The sequence below is a fragment of the Mercenaria mercenaria genome, chromosome 16, assembly GCF_021730395.1.
Source record: "Mercenaria mercenaria strain notata chromosome 16, MADL_Memer_1, whole genome shotgun sequence".
NCBI lineage: Eukaryota > Metazoa > Mollusca > Bivalvia > Venerida > Veneridae > Mercenaria > Mercenaria mercenaria.
This window is the reverse complement of record NC_069376.1, coordinates 50,218,525-50,235,042: the sequence shown is the minus strand read 5'-3', so window position 1 is coordinate 50,235,042 and position 16,518 is coordinate 50,218,525. Positions and strand designations below refer to the sequence as shown.

Genomic DNA, 16,518 nt, shown 5'->3' with positions numbered 1-16,518 from the left:
AACCCAGAGTAACATGGCCAAAATAACGGAGAAAGTTTTAGCCTTTTGAATTTAGAAAACCCCAGATCGAAAAATAAAATATCCCTTATTTATTTCTAGAAGTGGCTAAGCTCTGACAAAAGGTAAAAGTTACCTTGCGAGTGTCTGTGAACTAGCTAACTAAAATGAAAAATATTGCTCTATATATACCCTGGCATAGCCCGAATGCATGAGAATTTCATGCTCAGATATTCAGTAATACCCAAGGGGTATACATGAAGTATTTATAATATAGTACAAATTAAACCGATAAATGTACTATAAAAGTAGAGGGATTAACATACATGAGATAGGCTAAGATAATTATTGAACAGCCCACATCACTGGCACCAGAACAGAAAGAAAATGCCTCTGTACATGTTATATCCTACACCTAGGTATTCTATAAGAACATGGGTTCTTATAGAACACCTAGGTGTAGGGTATAACATGTACAGAGGCATTTTCTTTCTGTTCTGGTGTCAGTGGCCCACATTCAAATAAAGTGGTCAGTGTAAAATTTAAGCGCTTCAGTAATTATACATATAAATCTGTGCTGTAAAACAAGTGAATTTCATCAAATTTCAGCAAGTACTGGAAACTTTTTCCTGCCACAATTGACCAATTATCATTTGTAGCTTTTCGTGTCAAACACCACTATAATAGACGTGAACTACTTGATATTGGAAAGTATGCCCGGAGGAAAGCTCGGCCAGATGTTACTCTTCTAACTACAATAAAACAGTTAGGTATTTTGAAATACAGAGGTACAAGAAATCTGTATAAACATTTCAAGTTGTATGGATAGCAGAAATCTTGAAATTCAGCAGCAAAATGCCAAAAATGTTACCAAAATTAGATATGAATCATTTACAACAGGAAGAAGTCACGGTGGTTAATCAAAACGACTTCTATACGAAACTTTTTGCAATCTGGCGCTTCTTTACGAAAATGCACCGGTTTCTATACGTATAATAACGTAAACATCCGGACCTAACACGTCAACAATTGCTGGATAATTTCAAAGGTACTGATGATTTTCCTTCAACTGCAATTTCACAGAACATGTAGAACATTTACGTACATATTTCAATAAATACTTACCCGAGGCAAGCATCGATAACTAAAAAAAAAAGGCCAATGATTATGACCGGGATCGTGTGCGAGTGATCGCCGAGGATTGAAAATTACTTGTTTCTGAATGTTTTGGAATAAAACTATACCATTCTGGTCAAAATGTCAGCACCTTGACACTGTGATATGTTAAATAAACAAATTGACAAAATCAACCAAACGTTTAACTCAGTCTGTGAGAACTAAAACTTAAATTCTTAACCTTATCAACATTACAGTCATGAAATCTATTTTAAGAACAACCTATTTTAACAGATAATATAGGCTTAAATGCAAGATATACATGTATCTCTGGATTTATCGAAGTCAACAATATGGATAAAGTGTGCATTGTTTTGCTCACTCTATCTGTCACAGACCTGATGGAATCAGCGAGCAACGGTAAGCATCGAAGTTTGATTCAAATATATATTGATACTTATCGAAATGTTTACATTCAGATAGTGGACTCGTAAGGATATTATTCCACTGTATTAGTGTTCATCTATAGACAATTACAAATAATACACTGTAAAAGAATATACGATACGCTCTGTATACAGATTAAAAACATAAACCAATGGATTTGGTCATTCACTTTAGAACTATAAGAGAAGTTTTTTTATATTTGTCATTTACATTAATAGTCATCTTATCATGCCGAAAATTTATAAAGAACACGAAAGCATTCCTAAACAAACCTACTTGTGGGTAAAGCTTTCATATGATTTCTATGTACAGAGGGGGTATGATTTTGACAAAATAAAGCTTGAGTTGTGATGTCAAAAACATGTAATACGTTTGATGATATTCAGTCAAGTGTGGTGTAACAGGGTCTAGGTTCACTATTCTAACTACAACAACAACAACTGTTCACTATAATAACTACTATTTAATATTGTACTAAGTTCTAAGGTAATATATACATCAATGCCTTTCTTCATAATTGTCTAACACAGTTCACTAACATTTTCACAGTTATTAACAGAACTTCTATTCTTCGACATAATTACTTCAACGTTAATTGCCCTCGGTCTTTATCTAACTAATTCATTTTGCTAGTATCGAACATACGCATCTAACCTAACTGAGTACCAGCATGATACTGAAGTTTTGTCTCAAAACTTCTGCTTATGAAAGAAATGATTCGTGACTTGAGTCATGCGGCGTGATCAAAAGACCGGGTGTTTATAATTACCCTGTCATTTATCCAGTTAGTCAGTTGTCAAAACAATTAGTAATTTTGAAACATGCATTGCTGGACAATGCATTAGCTGGGCGATATAATGTAACCTGTCATTTAATGCACATGACTAACTTCTAGACCGTAAAGCTAAGTGTGAAAAGGAATGCGAAATATATTCTTAAAGTACATGACTTATCATTGACCGAAAAGCTATCTAAAAAGAATGCCTAAGAAGTATTTGGTATAATGGGTTCTTTAAACCATTATATCACACAAGTAGTTTCTGAGAACCCTGTTTATATGCCATAATTCAACAAAATTTGAGCCGCGTCATGAGAAAACCAAAATAGTGCATTTGCGACCAGCATGGATCCAGACATCCGCGCATGCGCAGGCTGGTCTGGATCCATGCTGGTCGCAAGTGCACTATGTTCGTTTTCTCATGGCGCGGCTAATTTATAATAGAAGTTAAAAGGAACAAAGTGCGACAAATTATAAGCTATAGTCATGTAACCTATCCTATGAAATCGACGCATGGTGCTGAAGAAATACGTGAAGCCTGAAAGCATTCGGTCCAGTAGACTTTGAGAAGCATACTTACATGCAAATATCCAACCAAACATTATAAGTTGGAAAGAAGCATAATTTAATTAAAGTGTAAGCTAGAGAGTAATTTGAAATGTCCTGTGAGATCATCTTATGACATCGAGGATTTTCGAAATATGAAAATATTGGCCTATTAGTCTCTGAGAAACCTGCTTACATGCAAACTTTCGAAGTTAAAAAGGCGTATACTTTTAATAACATGCAAGTTATAGTTCTTTAACCTGACCTGTGAGGCCATCCCACGATTCTAAATACACTTATGAAGTATGAAAGCACTTGCCCTGGTGGTTTCTGAGGAACATGCTTACATGCAAAGCTTCAACCTAAATTTCTAATTTTAAGAGGGTCACAATTTTGACAAAATAAACGCTAGCGTTGTGTAACTTGTCCTGTGAGGCCATATAACGTGATTGGCACTTGACAATTTCCTTGCTATTACGTATTCACTTTAACATTTCACCGACCCGCTGCATTGCATAATACATAGACGCTTCAAGTAGTTGTGAACGTGTTGATATTATTGCGCAACTATGTCGGAAGCTTCCATTTTGCAGACGCGTTTAGATACTGCACAGATTTACATAGTACAGTTCCCAAAGTTTTCTCATGGAAATCGTCACTTTTCTATAATGGCAGGGCCCTTGTAGCTTATTCTTTTGTGATTTATGTTTAGTACGAGACTATGACAATATGACATATATTTCTTGAATATTCCACGTCTTTGGAACACATTGCATACAAATATACATTTTATTTGTACTTTTAAGGGTATGTGCGTTCAAAGTCGCCATCAAGACGTTTTATATTCGACGCAAATCACACTTTTACAGGTACAGTATTTCAAACTTATTGTTAGTCCATACCAATATAAAAGGTAACTGCAAACCAGTGACTTTTGTGTAAAAAATGTGCGAGCCTACTTAATATGACCGTCATGTGAGATTGATCGTAAATAGTTGGCTGCTGCAAATCTTTGTTGTTTTAATTTTGTAGCCGAGTGGTTGAAGTCGCCGACTTCAAATCACTTGCCCCTCACCGATGTGGGTTCGAGTATCATACGAGGCGTTGAATTCTTCGTGTTAGAAAGCCATCCAGCTGGCTTACGGAAGGTTGGTGGTTCTACCAAGGTGCCGGCTCGTGATGAAATGATACACGGAAGGGCACCTGGGGTCTTCTTCCACCGTCAAAGCTGGAAAGTCGCCATATGACATATAATTGTGTCGGTGCGACGGTAAAACTCAACAAAAAATAATATTTTGTTTTATTTTTTGTTGTATCGACCCTGAGAAGCATCCGCGGCCTATACAGGGTGATGGCTGAGATTTTAAACTATATCTCAATTGTACAGTAGTGCCCATATTACTTTTCAGATTGATTCTTGATACCTTTTGTTTGGTTTTAATTTTCTTACTAACTTTCAGTTAGCGACCACTCCTCTGTTTTATCATTTAGAGTTGACAAAAGAAAGGCATGTGATGTTTTTATCTATGCTAAGAAGTCCCTAATAGATAAAAAAGTGAATGGCATTATACTTTAACTGCATATATTACCTATAGTATTTCATATATTTGTTGTACAATATTGGGACCTAAATAAAAAATAAAATAATATATCGACAGCCATTGTTAAGGATCTTTCAAACTCTTTGCAATGCGAGATAAAGGATGATAAACTATTAATTACATATATTTGGTATGCTACATTGACTAACGTTGTTCGCTTGTAGTGCAGATATATGGTGAAACAATCGTAGTATTCATCAAACATGGTAGAAAATGTGTATATGGTATCTTAAATTAAGAAATGAAAGGAAGTTAAAATAATAAAAATGGCCGAAAATATTCAAAATGGCCACCATTCATGAAAAGTATAAAAAAGGTGGGGATGAAACGCCCTCAATGACTATTTTTCTTCAGTAATTATGTTTTATTTATTAATTGTTATGCAAATATTGATTACACATATCATTTGAGTAGATGTTAGCCATTTATTTTTGTATTCTACTGTATTATTAAAGAAATTGAGTTGCTCCCCTTAGTTGCAGTTTCGCTGTTTGAACTGCAGACAGCTAAATTTGTTTTCATACCTTTCAAAATGTTTCAAATTCCAAACAGATTGGCGAGAACAATAGTCTGAATAACAGAACCATGCTTACAAAGATATCATTCGAACACATTCTGATACTTAATTATTGTAGAGAAAATAACTTTATTGTCCGACGTACTATAAGTATTAATTCATATATATTGTAATTTAGTTCTCATTGCCACATAAATTGACATCATCACATTTATGTTTCATAGATGGATATAAACTAAATTTCCTACCATGTAGTAATATTTCCATTGAACTCGTGTGTGTTGATTAATTTATAATTCTAAAGATGTAATAAATCAGTGGTATGTATCTCCAACATTTTCAACTAAAATACCATTCAACTTTTCTAAATTCACTGGTAAAAAATGAGCCGGATAATATGATTAAATGCATATATTTCTTTTAGCGTACATGTAGATATTAACGCATTACAGAAGAACAAACAGAATGTCCAAAATATGTTAAAATGAAAAAATATGTTAAAATGACTAATGTTGGACCTTGTGGAATGGGAGACGTGCTGCAAGCATGTTGTTTTGCGGCTGTTGGGTCTAGTACAGGTTTCTCTAATATTTCTTGTCCGTACATTCTTAAACACCTTTGTTACATTATCTGAATTAATGGAGCTTATCTATAAATATTGTTATAAATGTCCTTCCAGACTTTTATAAAGTCACATGTACATCTTCTGCTGCAGGAGCTAAATCTACAAAACAGTTCGTTACTACGTAAAGTTGTGTAAAATCTTAGTCTACTTGATCTGATTCTTTTTGTGTTAGTCTTTTAACCTTCTGTTTTCAACTTTCACTTTAAATTTTTTGTTGAAATTCTTTGCAAGTTCCTTGGTGGATAATTGAAAGGGAAATGCAAGATCACTACAGTCTTGTAACAGATTTTATTATAAGTCTGTGTTAGGAGACGATGGCGGTTACGTTTTCATGAACAGATTCAATCACCATCCAAGAACAGCTTAATGCTATTATTCTATTTGGTTGCCTTCCATACTTCTAATGTATCTTCTTTTGATTTAGGGATTACATTTTAGTTACCCTTACGATTAAATGAGTTTACTTTAGACTATTTTCGTTTTTATGTTTTATCATATTAATAAAATAATCATAAACATTAAACATTGTGTACAAATTTCATTCAAATCTGACAAAATATGGCAGAGATGAAAAAGAACAGGCGTGGAGTTAGGAATACTTTTTGCTCAGAAGATTTTGGTTTTCACAATTTGCAAATAAAACATACACTAATACTAATATAATCTATATTCATTGTATGAAATTTTAATTGTTCAGGTTGGGCTTCTTGGCAACAACAAGCAGCATGTTCCATACTCTGTGTATCTGGGTACGAGACTGTAACAAAGCAATGCTGTGAGACTGGAGACAATAGGCTCTGCTATAATCTACCGTGGGATAAGCTCAAAATGTATGTAGGAACATGTCCAAGTAAGTGATTCATTATATAAAGAAAGTGTAAGGGATAGTTTACGAAGAAAAAGAAAACTTGGCACATGTTTAACGGAAGTAGTGAATTTATTCTGTAACTAATAATAACTTAGATGTAACATTTGCAGAACCATTTACCCTAGTATTTTCCCGGGAAGTCCTAGGACGCCATAACAGACAGACAAATAATATAACAATAAATATTATGATAAGATATACATTCTAACATGATCTGGTTTTTCGGTTAGTTAAGCAATGAAGATAAACGCTAATGGTAAATCCAGACATTTATATTGATCGCTCACGATACATGTAGGGGAAACAACAAAACCAGATATGTGTATCGGGAACATATGAAATTCCTCTACAACAACGTTTATACAAAATACCTGTCTTAAAAATAACATTTTCAATGTAATTATATCACATAATTTAATTAAACATTCATGCATTAAAATCAAGTTCTTCAAAAGTTTCATAAATCTTTCTCTACATTTATAAGATTCTACAACACTAGATACTACAGTAGGGTCTCCAACTACAACAACAACGTTAAAAACTACTACAACCAGACGAACAAGGGCAACCACTACGATAAAGCTGCCCAAAACATTACCACCAGTAACAAGTAAAGTTTTGAAATTAATACGTGCACAATTTGTTTGTCTGATTAATGCTCAGCTGCTAATTTTATCCTTAAGAATAAAGTCAGTTTGTTTGTTTGTTTGTTTTTGGGTTTAACGCCGTTTTTTCAACAGTATTTCAGTCATGTAACGGCGGGCAGTTAACCTAACCAGTGTTCCTGGATTCTGTACCAGAACAAACCTGTTCTCCGCAAGTAACTGTCATCTTCCCCACATGAATCAGATGTGGAGGACTAATGATTTCAGACACAATGTCGTTTATCAAATAGTCACGGAGAACACACACCCCGCCCGAGGATCAAACTCACGACCCAGTGATCCGAAGACCAACGCTCTACCTACTAAGCTAACCGGGGGGTGGGGGGATAAAGTTAGTTCCTTTCGCTTGCGAAACTCTTAATCGCATGGTTGTTAACGTACTAGTCGTCGAAAACATTTTGTGTTGTTCACTTAAGTAGTGCCGGGTTTACTGATATTTGCAGACGTGAATGCTGCATTTTTGTTTCTATATGCTTCACTGTATTTTTACACTTTGGTTAAAAAAAGTTCTGACAAATACGAAATATGTTCATGTTATATTCGAAAAACAATATGCAGTCGTATGTTAACATGTAATCTGTACTTAATTGTAACAAATGTTCATTTGAGAGCCACAGCAATAATAAATCATTCACTAACGCTAAGATCAAGATGGAAAATTACATTTAATTTAATAGTTCACTGATCCAGTTTCTCCCATTGTATATAAGATCAGCTTTAAGAAAGCCTTAAGGTCTTCAAAGTTCACCGCTGCTATTGTCGCTGTATATACCACCAGCCATTGGTTCTGTATATTTGGAATTCATTCTTGGGAGATATGAAATTAGTACACTTGCTGTTTAATGTATAGATAGGGCTCTCTTGACTGATAACCAAGTATGAAGCAAAATTTTCTGGAAACAGACTAGACACGTTTTGTCCACAAATTGTCCTAAAAGTTTTTAAACCATTTCTGTACAGAACTGAGGGTTTGCTTTCAGGTTATTTATTTACAGTGCGAATCTACGTACCCGTATTGCCTTAAAACCAGACTCAAACCGAACGATAAATTTTCAAGAAAAGAATCACACTTTTTCTTCAAATCATTACAATCATTGTTACTTTTTCTTATTTAGCGCAACCGCCTATTATAAAATTATAATGCATGCCTGTAAGGCTAACCAAGCCTATCATTTAACCAATGTACAGTCTACTAGTATTTCTTTAACAATGGCGATAAATAACACGGGTACATGCAGAGGCGTTTTTTTCAGAAAGAACCAGCCTTGGCCTCTGTTTTTGGTGGGAGACATTCAAGAGCATCTTAGAAATATTCATTACCTGGACCGGGATTCGGGCCCTAGACCTTTGAACTGGCAGTCAAACGTGTTACCATTGACTTACCCAAGCTACCTTTTATAAAATGTAGTTTCATCAGAAGTGAAACAATATCCAAATTCAATTACACTATTAATTATATTGTATACCTTGATTTTTTTTGTCTTTTCCGGCATAATTTTAGTATACATTCTGTTTATAACTCCGAAAAACATCTTAGTAGAAATATGAATAGATCTCGATGCCTGTAGTGGTGCATACGTTTAGATCTGAAAAAGTAATACTTGCGAAAGAATAATTGTATTCAGTGATTTAGATAAAATTGCATCCAAGTTATACATGACGTCAAACAGTTATATTCAATAGCAAATTTGCTATATATATGGTCTTAATTTCTGCATAATATACGTGTTTTTAGGAGTTCAAAATTATAAATTCTACACTTAAAATTTAACAAATTACGGTCATAATAATATGGTAATTCAACCACGTGAGTTACGTATTGCTATTACTTCACACTTTTGTTTAAAGGATCGCCTGTTAATGCATTTTCTTGCTCGTCTTCGCAGTTTTAATTCATTATGTAGCAGATTCCAGCATTTTCTGATCCGACCATTTATTATATATTCTAGACAAATTCCGTTTAGTATGACATCGTATAATGTATTTCAAAATAATCGCGAGGGATAGAAGACTCTGAACTTATCTTGCAAACATAGTACCTTCAGCGATGAAACGAATTCTTAAAGCAAATCAAATCGAGGCTGCAATTATGTCCTTGCATTCTATGTTTCAAATGATCTTCTTATATATGCTATTTAAATTTCAGCGACATGTGCTGTATGCGCTGGTCCTAAGTTTTTATGCGAGAAGCTGTACGCTCCAACACCATGTCCGCCACCAAACAACTATTGTATAAATACAATAACAAATCATAAAGATGGGACCAAGATCAGTAGACAGAGCGTAAGTAAACTGTTATTACACTAACCATGTAATATTACAAGCGTTTAGTGATTTTGATAGTGTTAGTCCTGAACATACACAAGGTCTTTCCAAATAGTCGTAAGCATAAGCAATAACATGGAAAATAATAAACCTCAAGTTTTGACGTTTTTCCAGTCAGTAGTTAACCTCATCTGTATAGATCACTTTTTTTCTTCTTTATCTATATAAATCCGCCATTTTGTTTTTGGTGGAGTCAATTTTTGAAATTACTCGGGCGTGGAGTTAACGGTGTGTTTACATATCTATCCAGTAGCAGACGATTACCTAACAATAGGGAACCGCACCCTGAGGTGAGTCATCGAGAAACAATAGATGGAGCCTAAACGTGTTCCAACACACTCCAGGAGAACAATACAGTCCCTTTTATTTTAAACAATAGGACGGATTCTATTTCAAGGATCTAGGCACAGTTTCACTTTATATCGCTACTATCTATTCAATTTAACCCAAAAATTAAAAAAAAAAATTAAAAACTTGGACAATAATGAGTCAGATGGACAGGTCTGGACACGTAAGAAAAGTGAATTAGGTTCATTTTTGACGTTCTGAGTATTTGACATTTTTGGTTAGCCCAAGTGGTGTGCATTTCGAAAATCTAATTCCCGACCGGAAATGACGTCCGAGTAATTTCAAAAATTGACTCCACCAAAAACAAAATGGCGGATTTATATATATAAAGAAGAAAAAAGTGATCTATACAGATGAGGTTAACTACTCCAGTTAATTAACACAGCATTTCGGAATACATCAGAAAATATCAATAAAATGTGTTTCAGAATTATGTTTCCACTTGAAGTTATGATAGAGCACGTAACGGCGACCAACGCACGTAATGACGTCATAACCGTCGACCTCACGGAGCGGAATGTGCATCCTTTCTTAAAGTACTCTCCCACATGCTCGTGTTTTGTCAATTCAATATTAATTCTAATGACATTGACTTCCGTTCAACTATCTTTAAAAGAAACGAAGCTATTTTAAAAAAAAGTTTCACGATGAATGGATAAATACATGGATAGAAAAGACTATTCATAGCATATCATTATCATACCATACTTCGTGAAGACTTTTTATTTGTTTCTTTCAAAGCAAACTATTTGATGCTGGAGTGTTACTTGTGGCCTTCGTTGAGTCTTGAACTTTTTTTCTCATTTTAGATGTGGAAGCTTCGACATATGTTATAGAGAATGGTTTCAAGGTTCCTCAGATAACAACTTGTGCCGACATTTTGACGAGACAAACGAGCAGCGACTCGATTTCCAATGCACCTACTGTTGTATTAAAGATAATTGTAACTATCCACTATACCCATCTGTTGACACTTTGTACCGACCTTAAATGATATTTACTAGTATATTGCGCGGATAAAACTAAACTTGCTGCTTTGTAGTTCTTATGTTAACATTGTTTCCATTATAACATGAATTTGTAACAGAGTTACCAACGCCGCCCACCTAGGAACAGTTTTAACAAAACAAATTGCATGGCAATACAACGATTTCTAAGTAATATGGCAACATACTAACAATGTTTATAAATCATAACTATATACCATATAATTCATGACGGTGTTAGTTATTTTGAAAATGTCTGGAAATCTATAAGTGGTGAATGCTTTAATGTGATCTTATTTCTTAACTGGTAAGGAAAAATAAATTGAAAGAAAATGAAATGTTTCATCATATTAAAGTGAGGTAATTAATAAAGAAATGAAATGCATGACATTTATATGGTACTGAAGAAACTTGTTTTTAAATAACTTACTACAAAAATTAATTGCTAGGTCAATGTAGAGCTGCACTACATATCGACCTAATGTAGTGCAACCATTATAAAGCTGTAACCACTAACTTGTGCTTGGGATTTCATTCTAGAAATTTACAATTGTTAATAAGAGTTTTATATCTATCACTACCAATCATTTTATTTTAAACATACTTTTATCTTTAAAGTAGTTGGAAAACTGATATAAAACACATGATTGTACTTCATCATATAAAAGGAAGTAATTTCATGTACAAAAAAAAAAAAAAGAAAAAGAAAAGTTATTTGGGTGCCCATGACCTTGACCTTTGCACATGACACAATATTTTGCAATTTTAAATATTTATGCAAAGTTATTTAAATACACAACTATGCATAAAAAGTTACAGACCAGACAAAACAACAAAGGTGTTCAAAGATGACCTAGACATTGAACTAGAAATCCCAGTCTTACATGTATGCAACAAACCAGTTTGTTATGGGGACTGTTAGTGGTATGTTACCTGAAGATCCATTCATGCAAAGTTAATTAACTCTAGGTGTGACCTTGACCTTTGAGACAGGGGTCTTTGTCTTCTATATGCCACGTCGTTTCATTATGGGGAACATTTGCGCAAAGTGATCTTTAAATTCCTTGATGAATGGCAAAGTTATGTATGGACTGGACATGAGCTGGTGCTCTAAACATATAACCTCCATGTGTGAACTTGACCTTGAAGGTAAGGGCCTGGGTTTTACGCATGATATATCAATTCATTATGGGGAACATTTGTGCCAAGTCATTTTAAAATCACTTGAAGAATGGCAGAGTTATGGACCGCACAAGAAACAGACATGTTAACCTTTAACCTCAAAGTGTGACCTTGACCTTGGAGCTAACGGTCTGAGTCTTGCGCACGACAGGCTGTTTCGTTTTATGGGAAACATTTGTGCCAAGTTATTTCAAAATCCCTTCGTGGATGACAGAGTAATGGACTGGACACGAAGTGTGACGGACGGAAAGACGGACGGACGGAAGGACGCAGCCAGTTTCTATGCCCCCTATTTTTGGGGACAATTATACTGTATCTTGTTGAGTAATAGGTATTAGAAGCACACTCTGCTGTGTGTATACTGTTCTGCGATGTTCCGGATTGGTTTTGTTTGCTGGGCCCAATGCTGTGATGTTCGGCTCCGGTTGTATTTGCTGACGTCAACGGCATACTGCTGGGCGCTGGTTGTAATTGCTGGGCTCAATCAATGCTGCAGTGTTGGGCACTGGTTGTAATTACTTGGCTCAATGTTGCAGTGTTTGGATCTGGTTGTATTTGCTGGGCTCAGCGCCGTAGTGTTGGGCACTGATTGTGTTTACTGGGCTCAATGCTACGATGTTCGGCTCCGGTTGTATTTGATGAGCTCAGTGCTGCGGTATTGGGATCTGGTTGTAATTGCTGAATTCAATACCGCAGTGTTGGGTACTGGTTGTGTTTGCTGTGCTCATTGCTGCGGTATTCGGCACTGATGGTGTTTCCTAGGCTAAATGCTGTAATGTTCGGTTCTGGTCGTGTTTGCTGAGCTCAGTGCTGCAGTGGTGGGCACTGGTTGTGTTTGCTGGACTCATTACAGCGGTGTTCGGCACTGATTGTTTGCTTGGTTGAATGCCGTGGTGTTCGGGTCTGGTCGTGTTTGCTGAGCTAAATTTTGCGGTGGTGGGCACAAGTTGCGTTTGCTGAGCTCAATTATGCGGTGGTGGCCACTGAGTGTGTTTGCTGGGCTAACTGCTGCGGTGGTAGCCACTGAGTGTGTTTGCTGGGCGAAATGCTGTGGTGGGGGGCACTGAGTGTGTTTGCTGGGCTAAATGCTGCGGTGATGGGCACTGAGTGTTTGCTGGGCTAAATACTACGGTGGTGGGCACTGAGTGTGTTTGCTGGACTCTATGCTGCAATGGTGGGCACGGAGTGTGTTTGCTGGGCTAAATGATGCGGAGGTGGGCACTGGTTGTGTTTGCTTGGCTGAATGCTTTGGTGGTGGGCACCGATTGTGTTTGCTGGGCTCAATGCTGTGGTTTTCGGTTCTCTTCGCGTTTGTTGGACTCACTACTGCGGTATTCGGTTCTGGTCGTGTTAGCTGATCTCAATGCTGTGGTGTTGGGCACCGATTGTGTTTGCTGGGCTCAATGCTGTGGCGTTCGGTTCTGTTCACGTTTGCTGGACATTGCTGGGTTCAATGTTGTGGTGTTCGGTTCTGATCGTGTTTCATGGACTCACTGCTGTAGTGTTCAGTTCTGGTCGTGTTTGCTGGACTCGCTGCTTCGGTGTTCGGCTCTGGTCGTGTAAGCTGGACTCACTGCTGCGGTGTTCGGCTTTCGTCGTGTTAGCAGGGATCAATGCTGCGGCGTCCGGCTCTGGTCGTGTTTGCTGAGCTCAATGCTGCGGTGTTCGGCTCTGGTCCTGTTTGCTGAGTTAAATGCTATGTTGTTCGGTTTGCTGAGCTCAGTGGTGCGGTGTTCGGTTCTGGTCGTATAAGCAGAGCTCAATGCTGCGGTGTTCGGTTCTGGTCGTGTTTGCTGGGCTCAATGCTGCGGTGTTCGGTTCTGGTCGTGTTTGTTGGTCTCAATGCTGCAGTGTCCTGCTCCTGTCGTGTTTGCTGGGCTCTGTGCTGCAGTCTTCGGTTCTGGTCGTGTTTGTTGGGCCCAAAGCAGCGGTGTTCGGTTCTGGCTGTGTTTGCTTGGCTCAGTGCTGCGGTGTTCGGCTCTGGTCGTATTAGCTGAGCTCAATGGTGCGGTGTTCGGTCCTGGTCGTATAAGCTGAGCTCAATGCTGCGGTGTTCGGCTCTGGTCGTGTTTGCTGGGCTCAGTGCTGCTGTGTTTGGCTCTGTGCGTGTTTGCTGGCCTGAATGCTGCGGTGTTCAGTTCCGGTCGTGTTTGCCCAACTCAATGCTGCTGTGTTCGGCTCTGGTCCTGCTTGCTGGGTTAAATGATTTGGTGTTCGGTTACGATCGTGTTTGCTGAGCTCAATGCTGCGGTATTCGGCCCTGGTCGTGTTTGCTAGGCTCATTGCTGTGGTGTTCGGTTCTGGTCGTGTTTGTTGGGCTGAGTGCTGCGGTGTTCGGTTTTAGTCGTGTTTGTTCGGTTCAATGCTGCGTTGTTCGGTACTGGTCGTGTTTCCTTGGCTAAATGCCGCGGTGGTGTGCTATGGTCGTGTTTGCTGGGCTCAATGCTGCGGTGTTCGGTTCTGGTCGTGTTTGTTGGACTCAATGCTGCGGTGTTCGGTTCTGGTCCTGTTTGCTGGGCTAAATGCAGCGATGTTCTGTTCTGGTCGTGTTTGTTGGGCTCTGTGCTGCGGTGTTCGGTTCTGGTTGTCTTTGCTGAGCTCAATGCTGCGGTGTTCGGTTCTTGTCGTATTAGCTGAGCTCAGTGGTGCGGTGTTCGGTTCCGGTCGTATTAGCTGAGCTCAGTGCTCTCAGAGCTCTGTGTTCTGCTCTGGTCTTGTTTGCTGGGCTCTATGCTGCGGTGTTCGGTTCTGGTCGTGTTTGCTGAGCTCAGTGCTGCGTTGTTCGGTTCTAGTTGTGTTTGCTGGGCTCAATGGTGCGGTGTTCGGTTCTGGTCGTATTAACTGAGCTCCATTGTGCGGTGTTCGCTTCTGGTCGTGTTTGCTGGGCTCAGCGCTGCAGTGTTCGGTTGTGGTCGTGTTTGTTGGGCTCAATGCTGCGGTGTTTGGCTCTTGTCGTGTTTGCTGGGCTCAATGCTGCCGTGTTCGGTTCTGGTTGTGTTTGCTAAGCTCCATGGTGCCGTGTTCGGTTCTGGTCGTTTTAGCTGAGCTCAAAACTGCGGTGTTCGGTTCTGGTCGTATTAGCTGAGCTCAATGCTGCGGTATTCGGTTCTGGTCGTGTTTGCTGGGCTCAATGCTGCGGTGTTCGGTTCTGGTCGTGTTTTTGGGCTCAATTAGGCTCTTGTCGTGTTCTTGTCGGTTCTGGTTGTGTTTGCTGAGCTCAATGGTGCGGTGTTCGGTTCTGGTCGTATTAGCTGAGCTCAATGCTGCGGTGTTCGGTTCTGGTCGCGTTTGCTAGGCTCATTGCTGCGGTGTTCGGTTCTGGTCGTGTTTGTTGGGCTCAACGCTGCGGTGTTCGGTTCTGGTTGTGTTTGCTGAGCTCAATGCTGCGGTGTTCGGTTCTGGTCATATTAGCTGTGTTCAATAATGCGGTGTTCTGCTCTGGTCGTGTTTGCTGGGCTCAATGCAGCGGTGTTCGGTTCTGGTCGAGTTTGCTGAGCTTAATGCTGCGGTGTTCGGTTCTGGTTGTGTTTGCTGAGCTCAATGCTGCGGTGTTCGGTTCTGGTCGTATTAGCTGAGCTCAATGTTGCGGTGTTCGGCTCTGGTCGTGTTTGCTGAGCGCAATGCTGCGGTGTTTGGCTCTGGTCGTGTTTGCTGGGCTGAATGCTGCGGTGTTCGGTTCTGGTCGTGTTTGCTGGGCTCAATGCTGTGATATTCGGTTCTGGTCGTGTTTGTTGGACTCACTGCTGCGGTGTTCGGTTCTAGTCGTGTTTGCTGGACTCACTGCTGCGGTGTTCGGCACCGGTTGTGTAGCTTTGTGGAATGCTGCGGTGTTTGGCTCTGATTGTCTTTGCCGTGTGCTTTGGTGGTGGGCACAGATTGTGTTTGTTGGGCTCAATGCTGCGGTGTTAAGCTCCGGTTGTCTTTGATGGGCTCAGTGCTGTGTAGGCGGGCACTCTATGTATTGCTGGTGTCGATGTCGCGATGCTGGTCAAACAGTTCTGTTTGCTGGGCTCAGTGCCTGCGTGGATTCTGTTCCGTCAGTGAAAACGATATCTACTATCACGATAAATATCTGTATTATAATATAATAAAGTATCATTAAAGACTATGCCAATGTGTGTATTGTCAATTTTCTCCCATCTAGATTACACTTTTTGCAAATAAATTGCTGTTAGTGTAAAGCGATCTACCCTTAAAGGTCACCAGTAGTATGTGTGCCACTGGCAAATGTGGTGCCTCCTCTGTGTTCCTTTATTTGTTCGTTTTGTTCTCGTATTTTTGTTTGTGCGTGCGTGTAAGTTAATTCACGTGCGCGTGTGTATGTTCTATAGCAGTGTGCACGTGCTATGGGTTGCGGTATGGTCAAGCTAAGTATTTAGAACGTGGGTTTCCCTGTTGGATATTCGTCCTTCGTTTTTAGCGCTCAATTGTTTTTCAACGTGACATTGGGTAATACCAACCGGTTCGATTTACTTTATACAAGATAATTATGTGAAACCTTGAAAATGCTAGCTTTT

General features: G+C 38.8%; 1 protein-coding gene across 2 annotated transcripts; it reads left to right on the top strand.

Annotated features, from left to right (window-relative positions):
- The first annotated feature begins 1,404 nt into the window (after positions 1-1,404).
- LOC123541342 (uncharacterized) lies at positions 1,405-11,289 on the top strand. Of its 2 annotated transcripts, XM_045326767.2 has the most exons (6): positions 1,405-1,533; positions 3,691-3,753; positions 6,325-6,477; positions 6,980-7,105; positions 9,307-9,443; positions 10,643-11,264. In XM_045326767.2, the coding sequence occupies exons 1-6, from the start codon at positions 1,467-1,469 to the stop codon at positions 10,667-10,669; spliced, it is 573 nt and encodes a 190-aa protein (XP_045182702.2). In that variant the 5' UTR covers positions 1,405-1,466; the 3' UTR covers positions 10,670-11,264. The 2 variants fall into 2 exon arrangements, with proteins under 2 accessions (XP_045182702.2, XP_053381712.1); XM_053525737.1 differs by lacking the exon at positions 6,980-7,105 and having other exon boundaries at positions 10,643-11,289.
- Positions 11,290-16,518: the final 5,229 nt, after the last annotated feature.

Bases quoted from the DNA above. Each gene is read 5' to 3' on its own strand.
- LOC123541342 (XM_045326767.2), top strand. From the start codon at position 1,467: ATGGATAAAGTGTGCATTGTTTTGCTCACTCTATCTGTCACAGACCTG. The intron at 1,534-3,690 runs GTAAGCATCGAA...TGTACTTTTAAG, and splicing joins GATGGAATCAGCGAGCAACG to GGTATGTGCGTTCAAAGTCG. The intron at 6,478-6,979 runs GTAAGTGATTCA...TACATTTATAAG, and splicing joins GTATGTAGGAACATGTCCAA to ATTCTACAACACTAGATACT.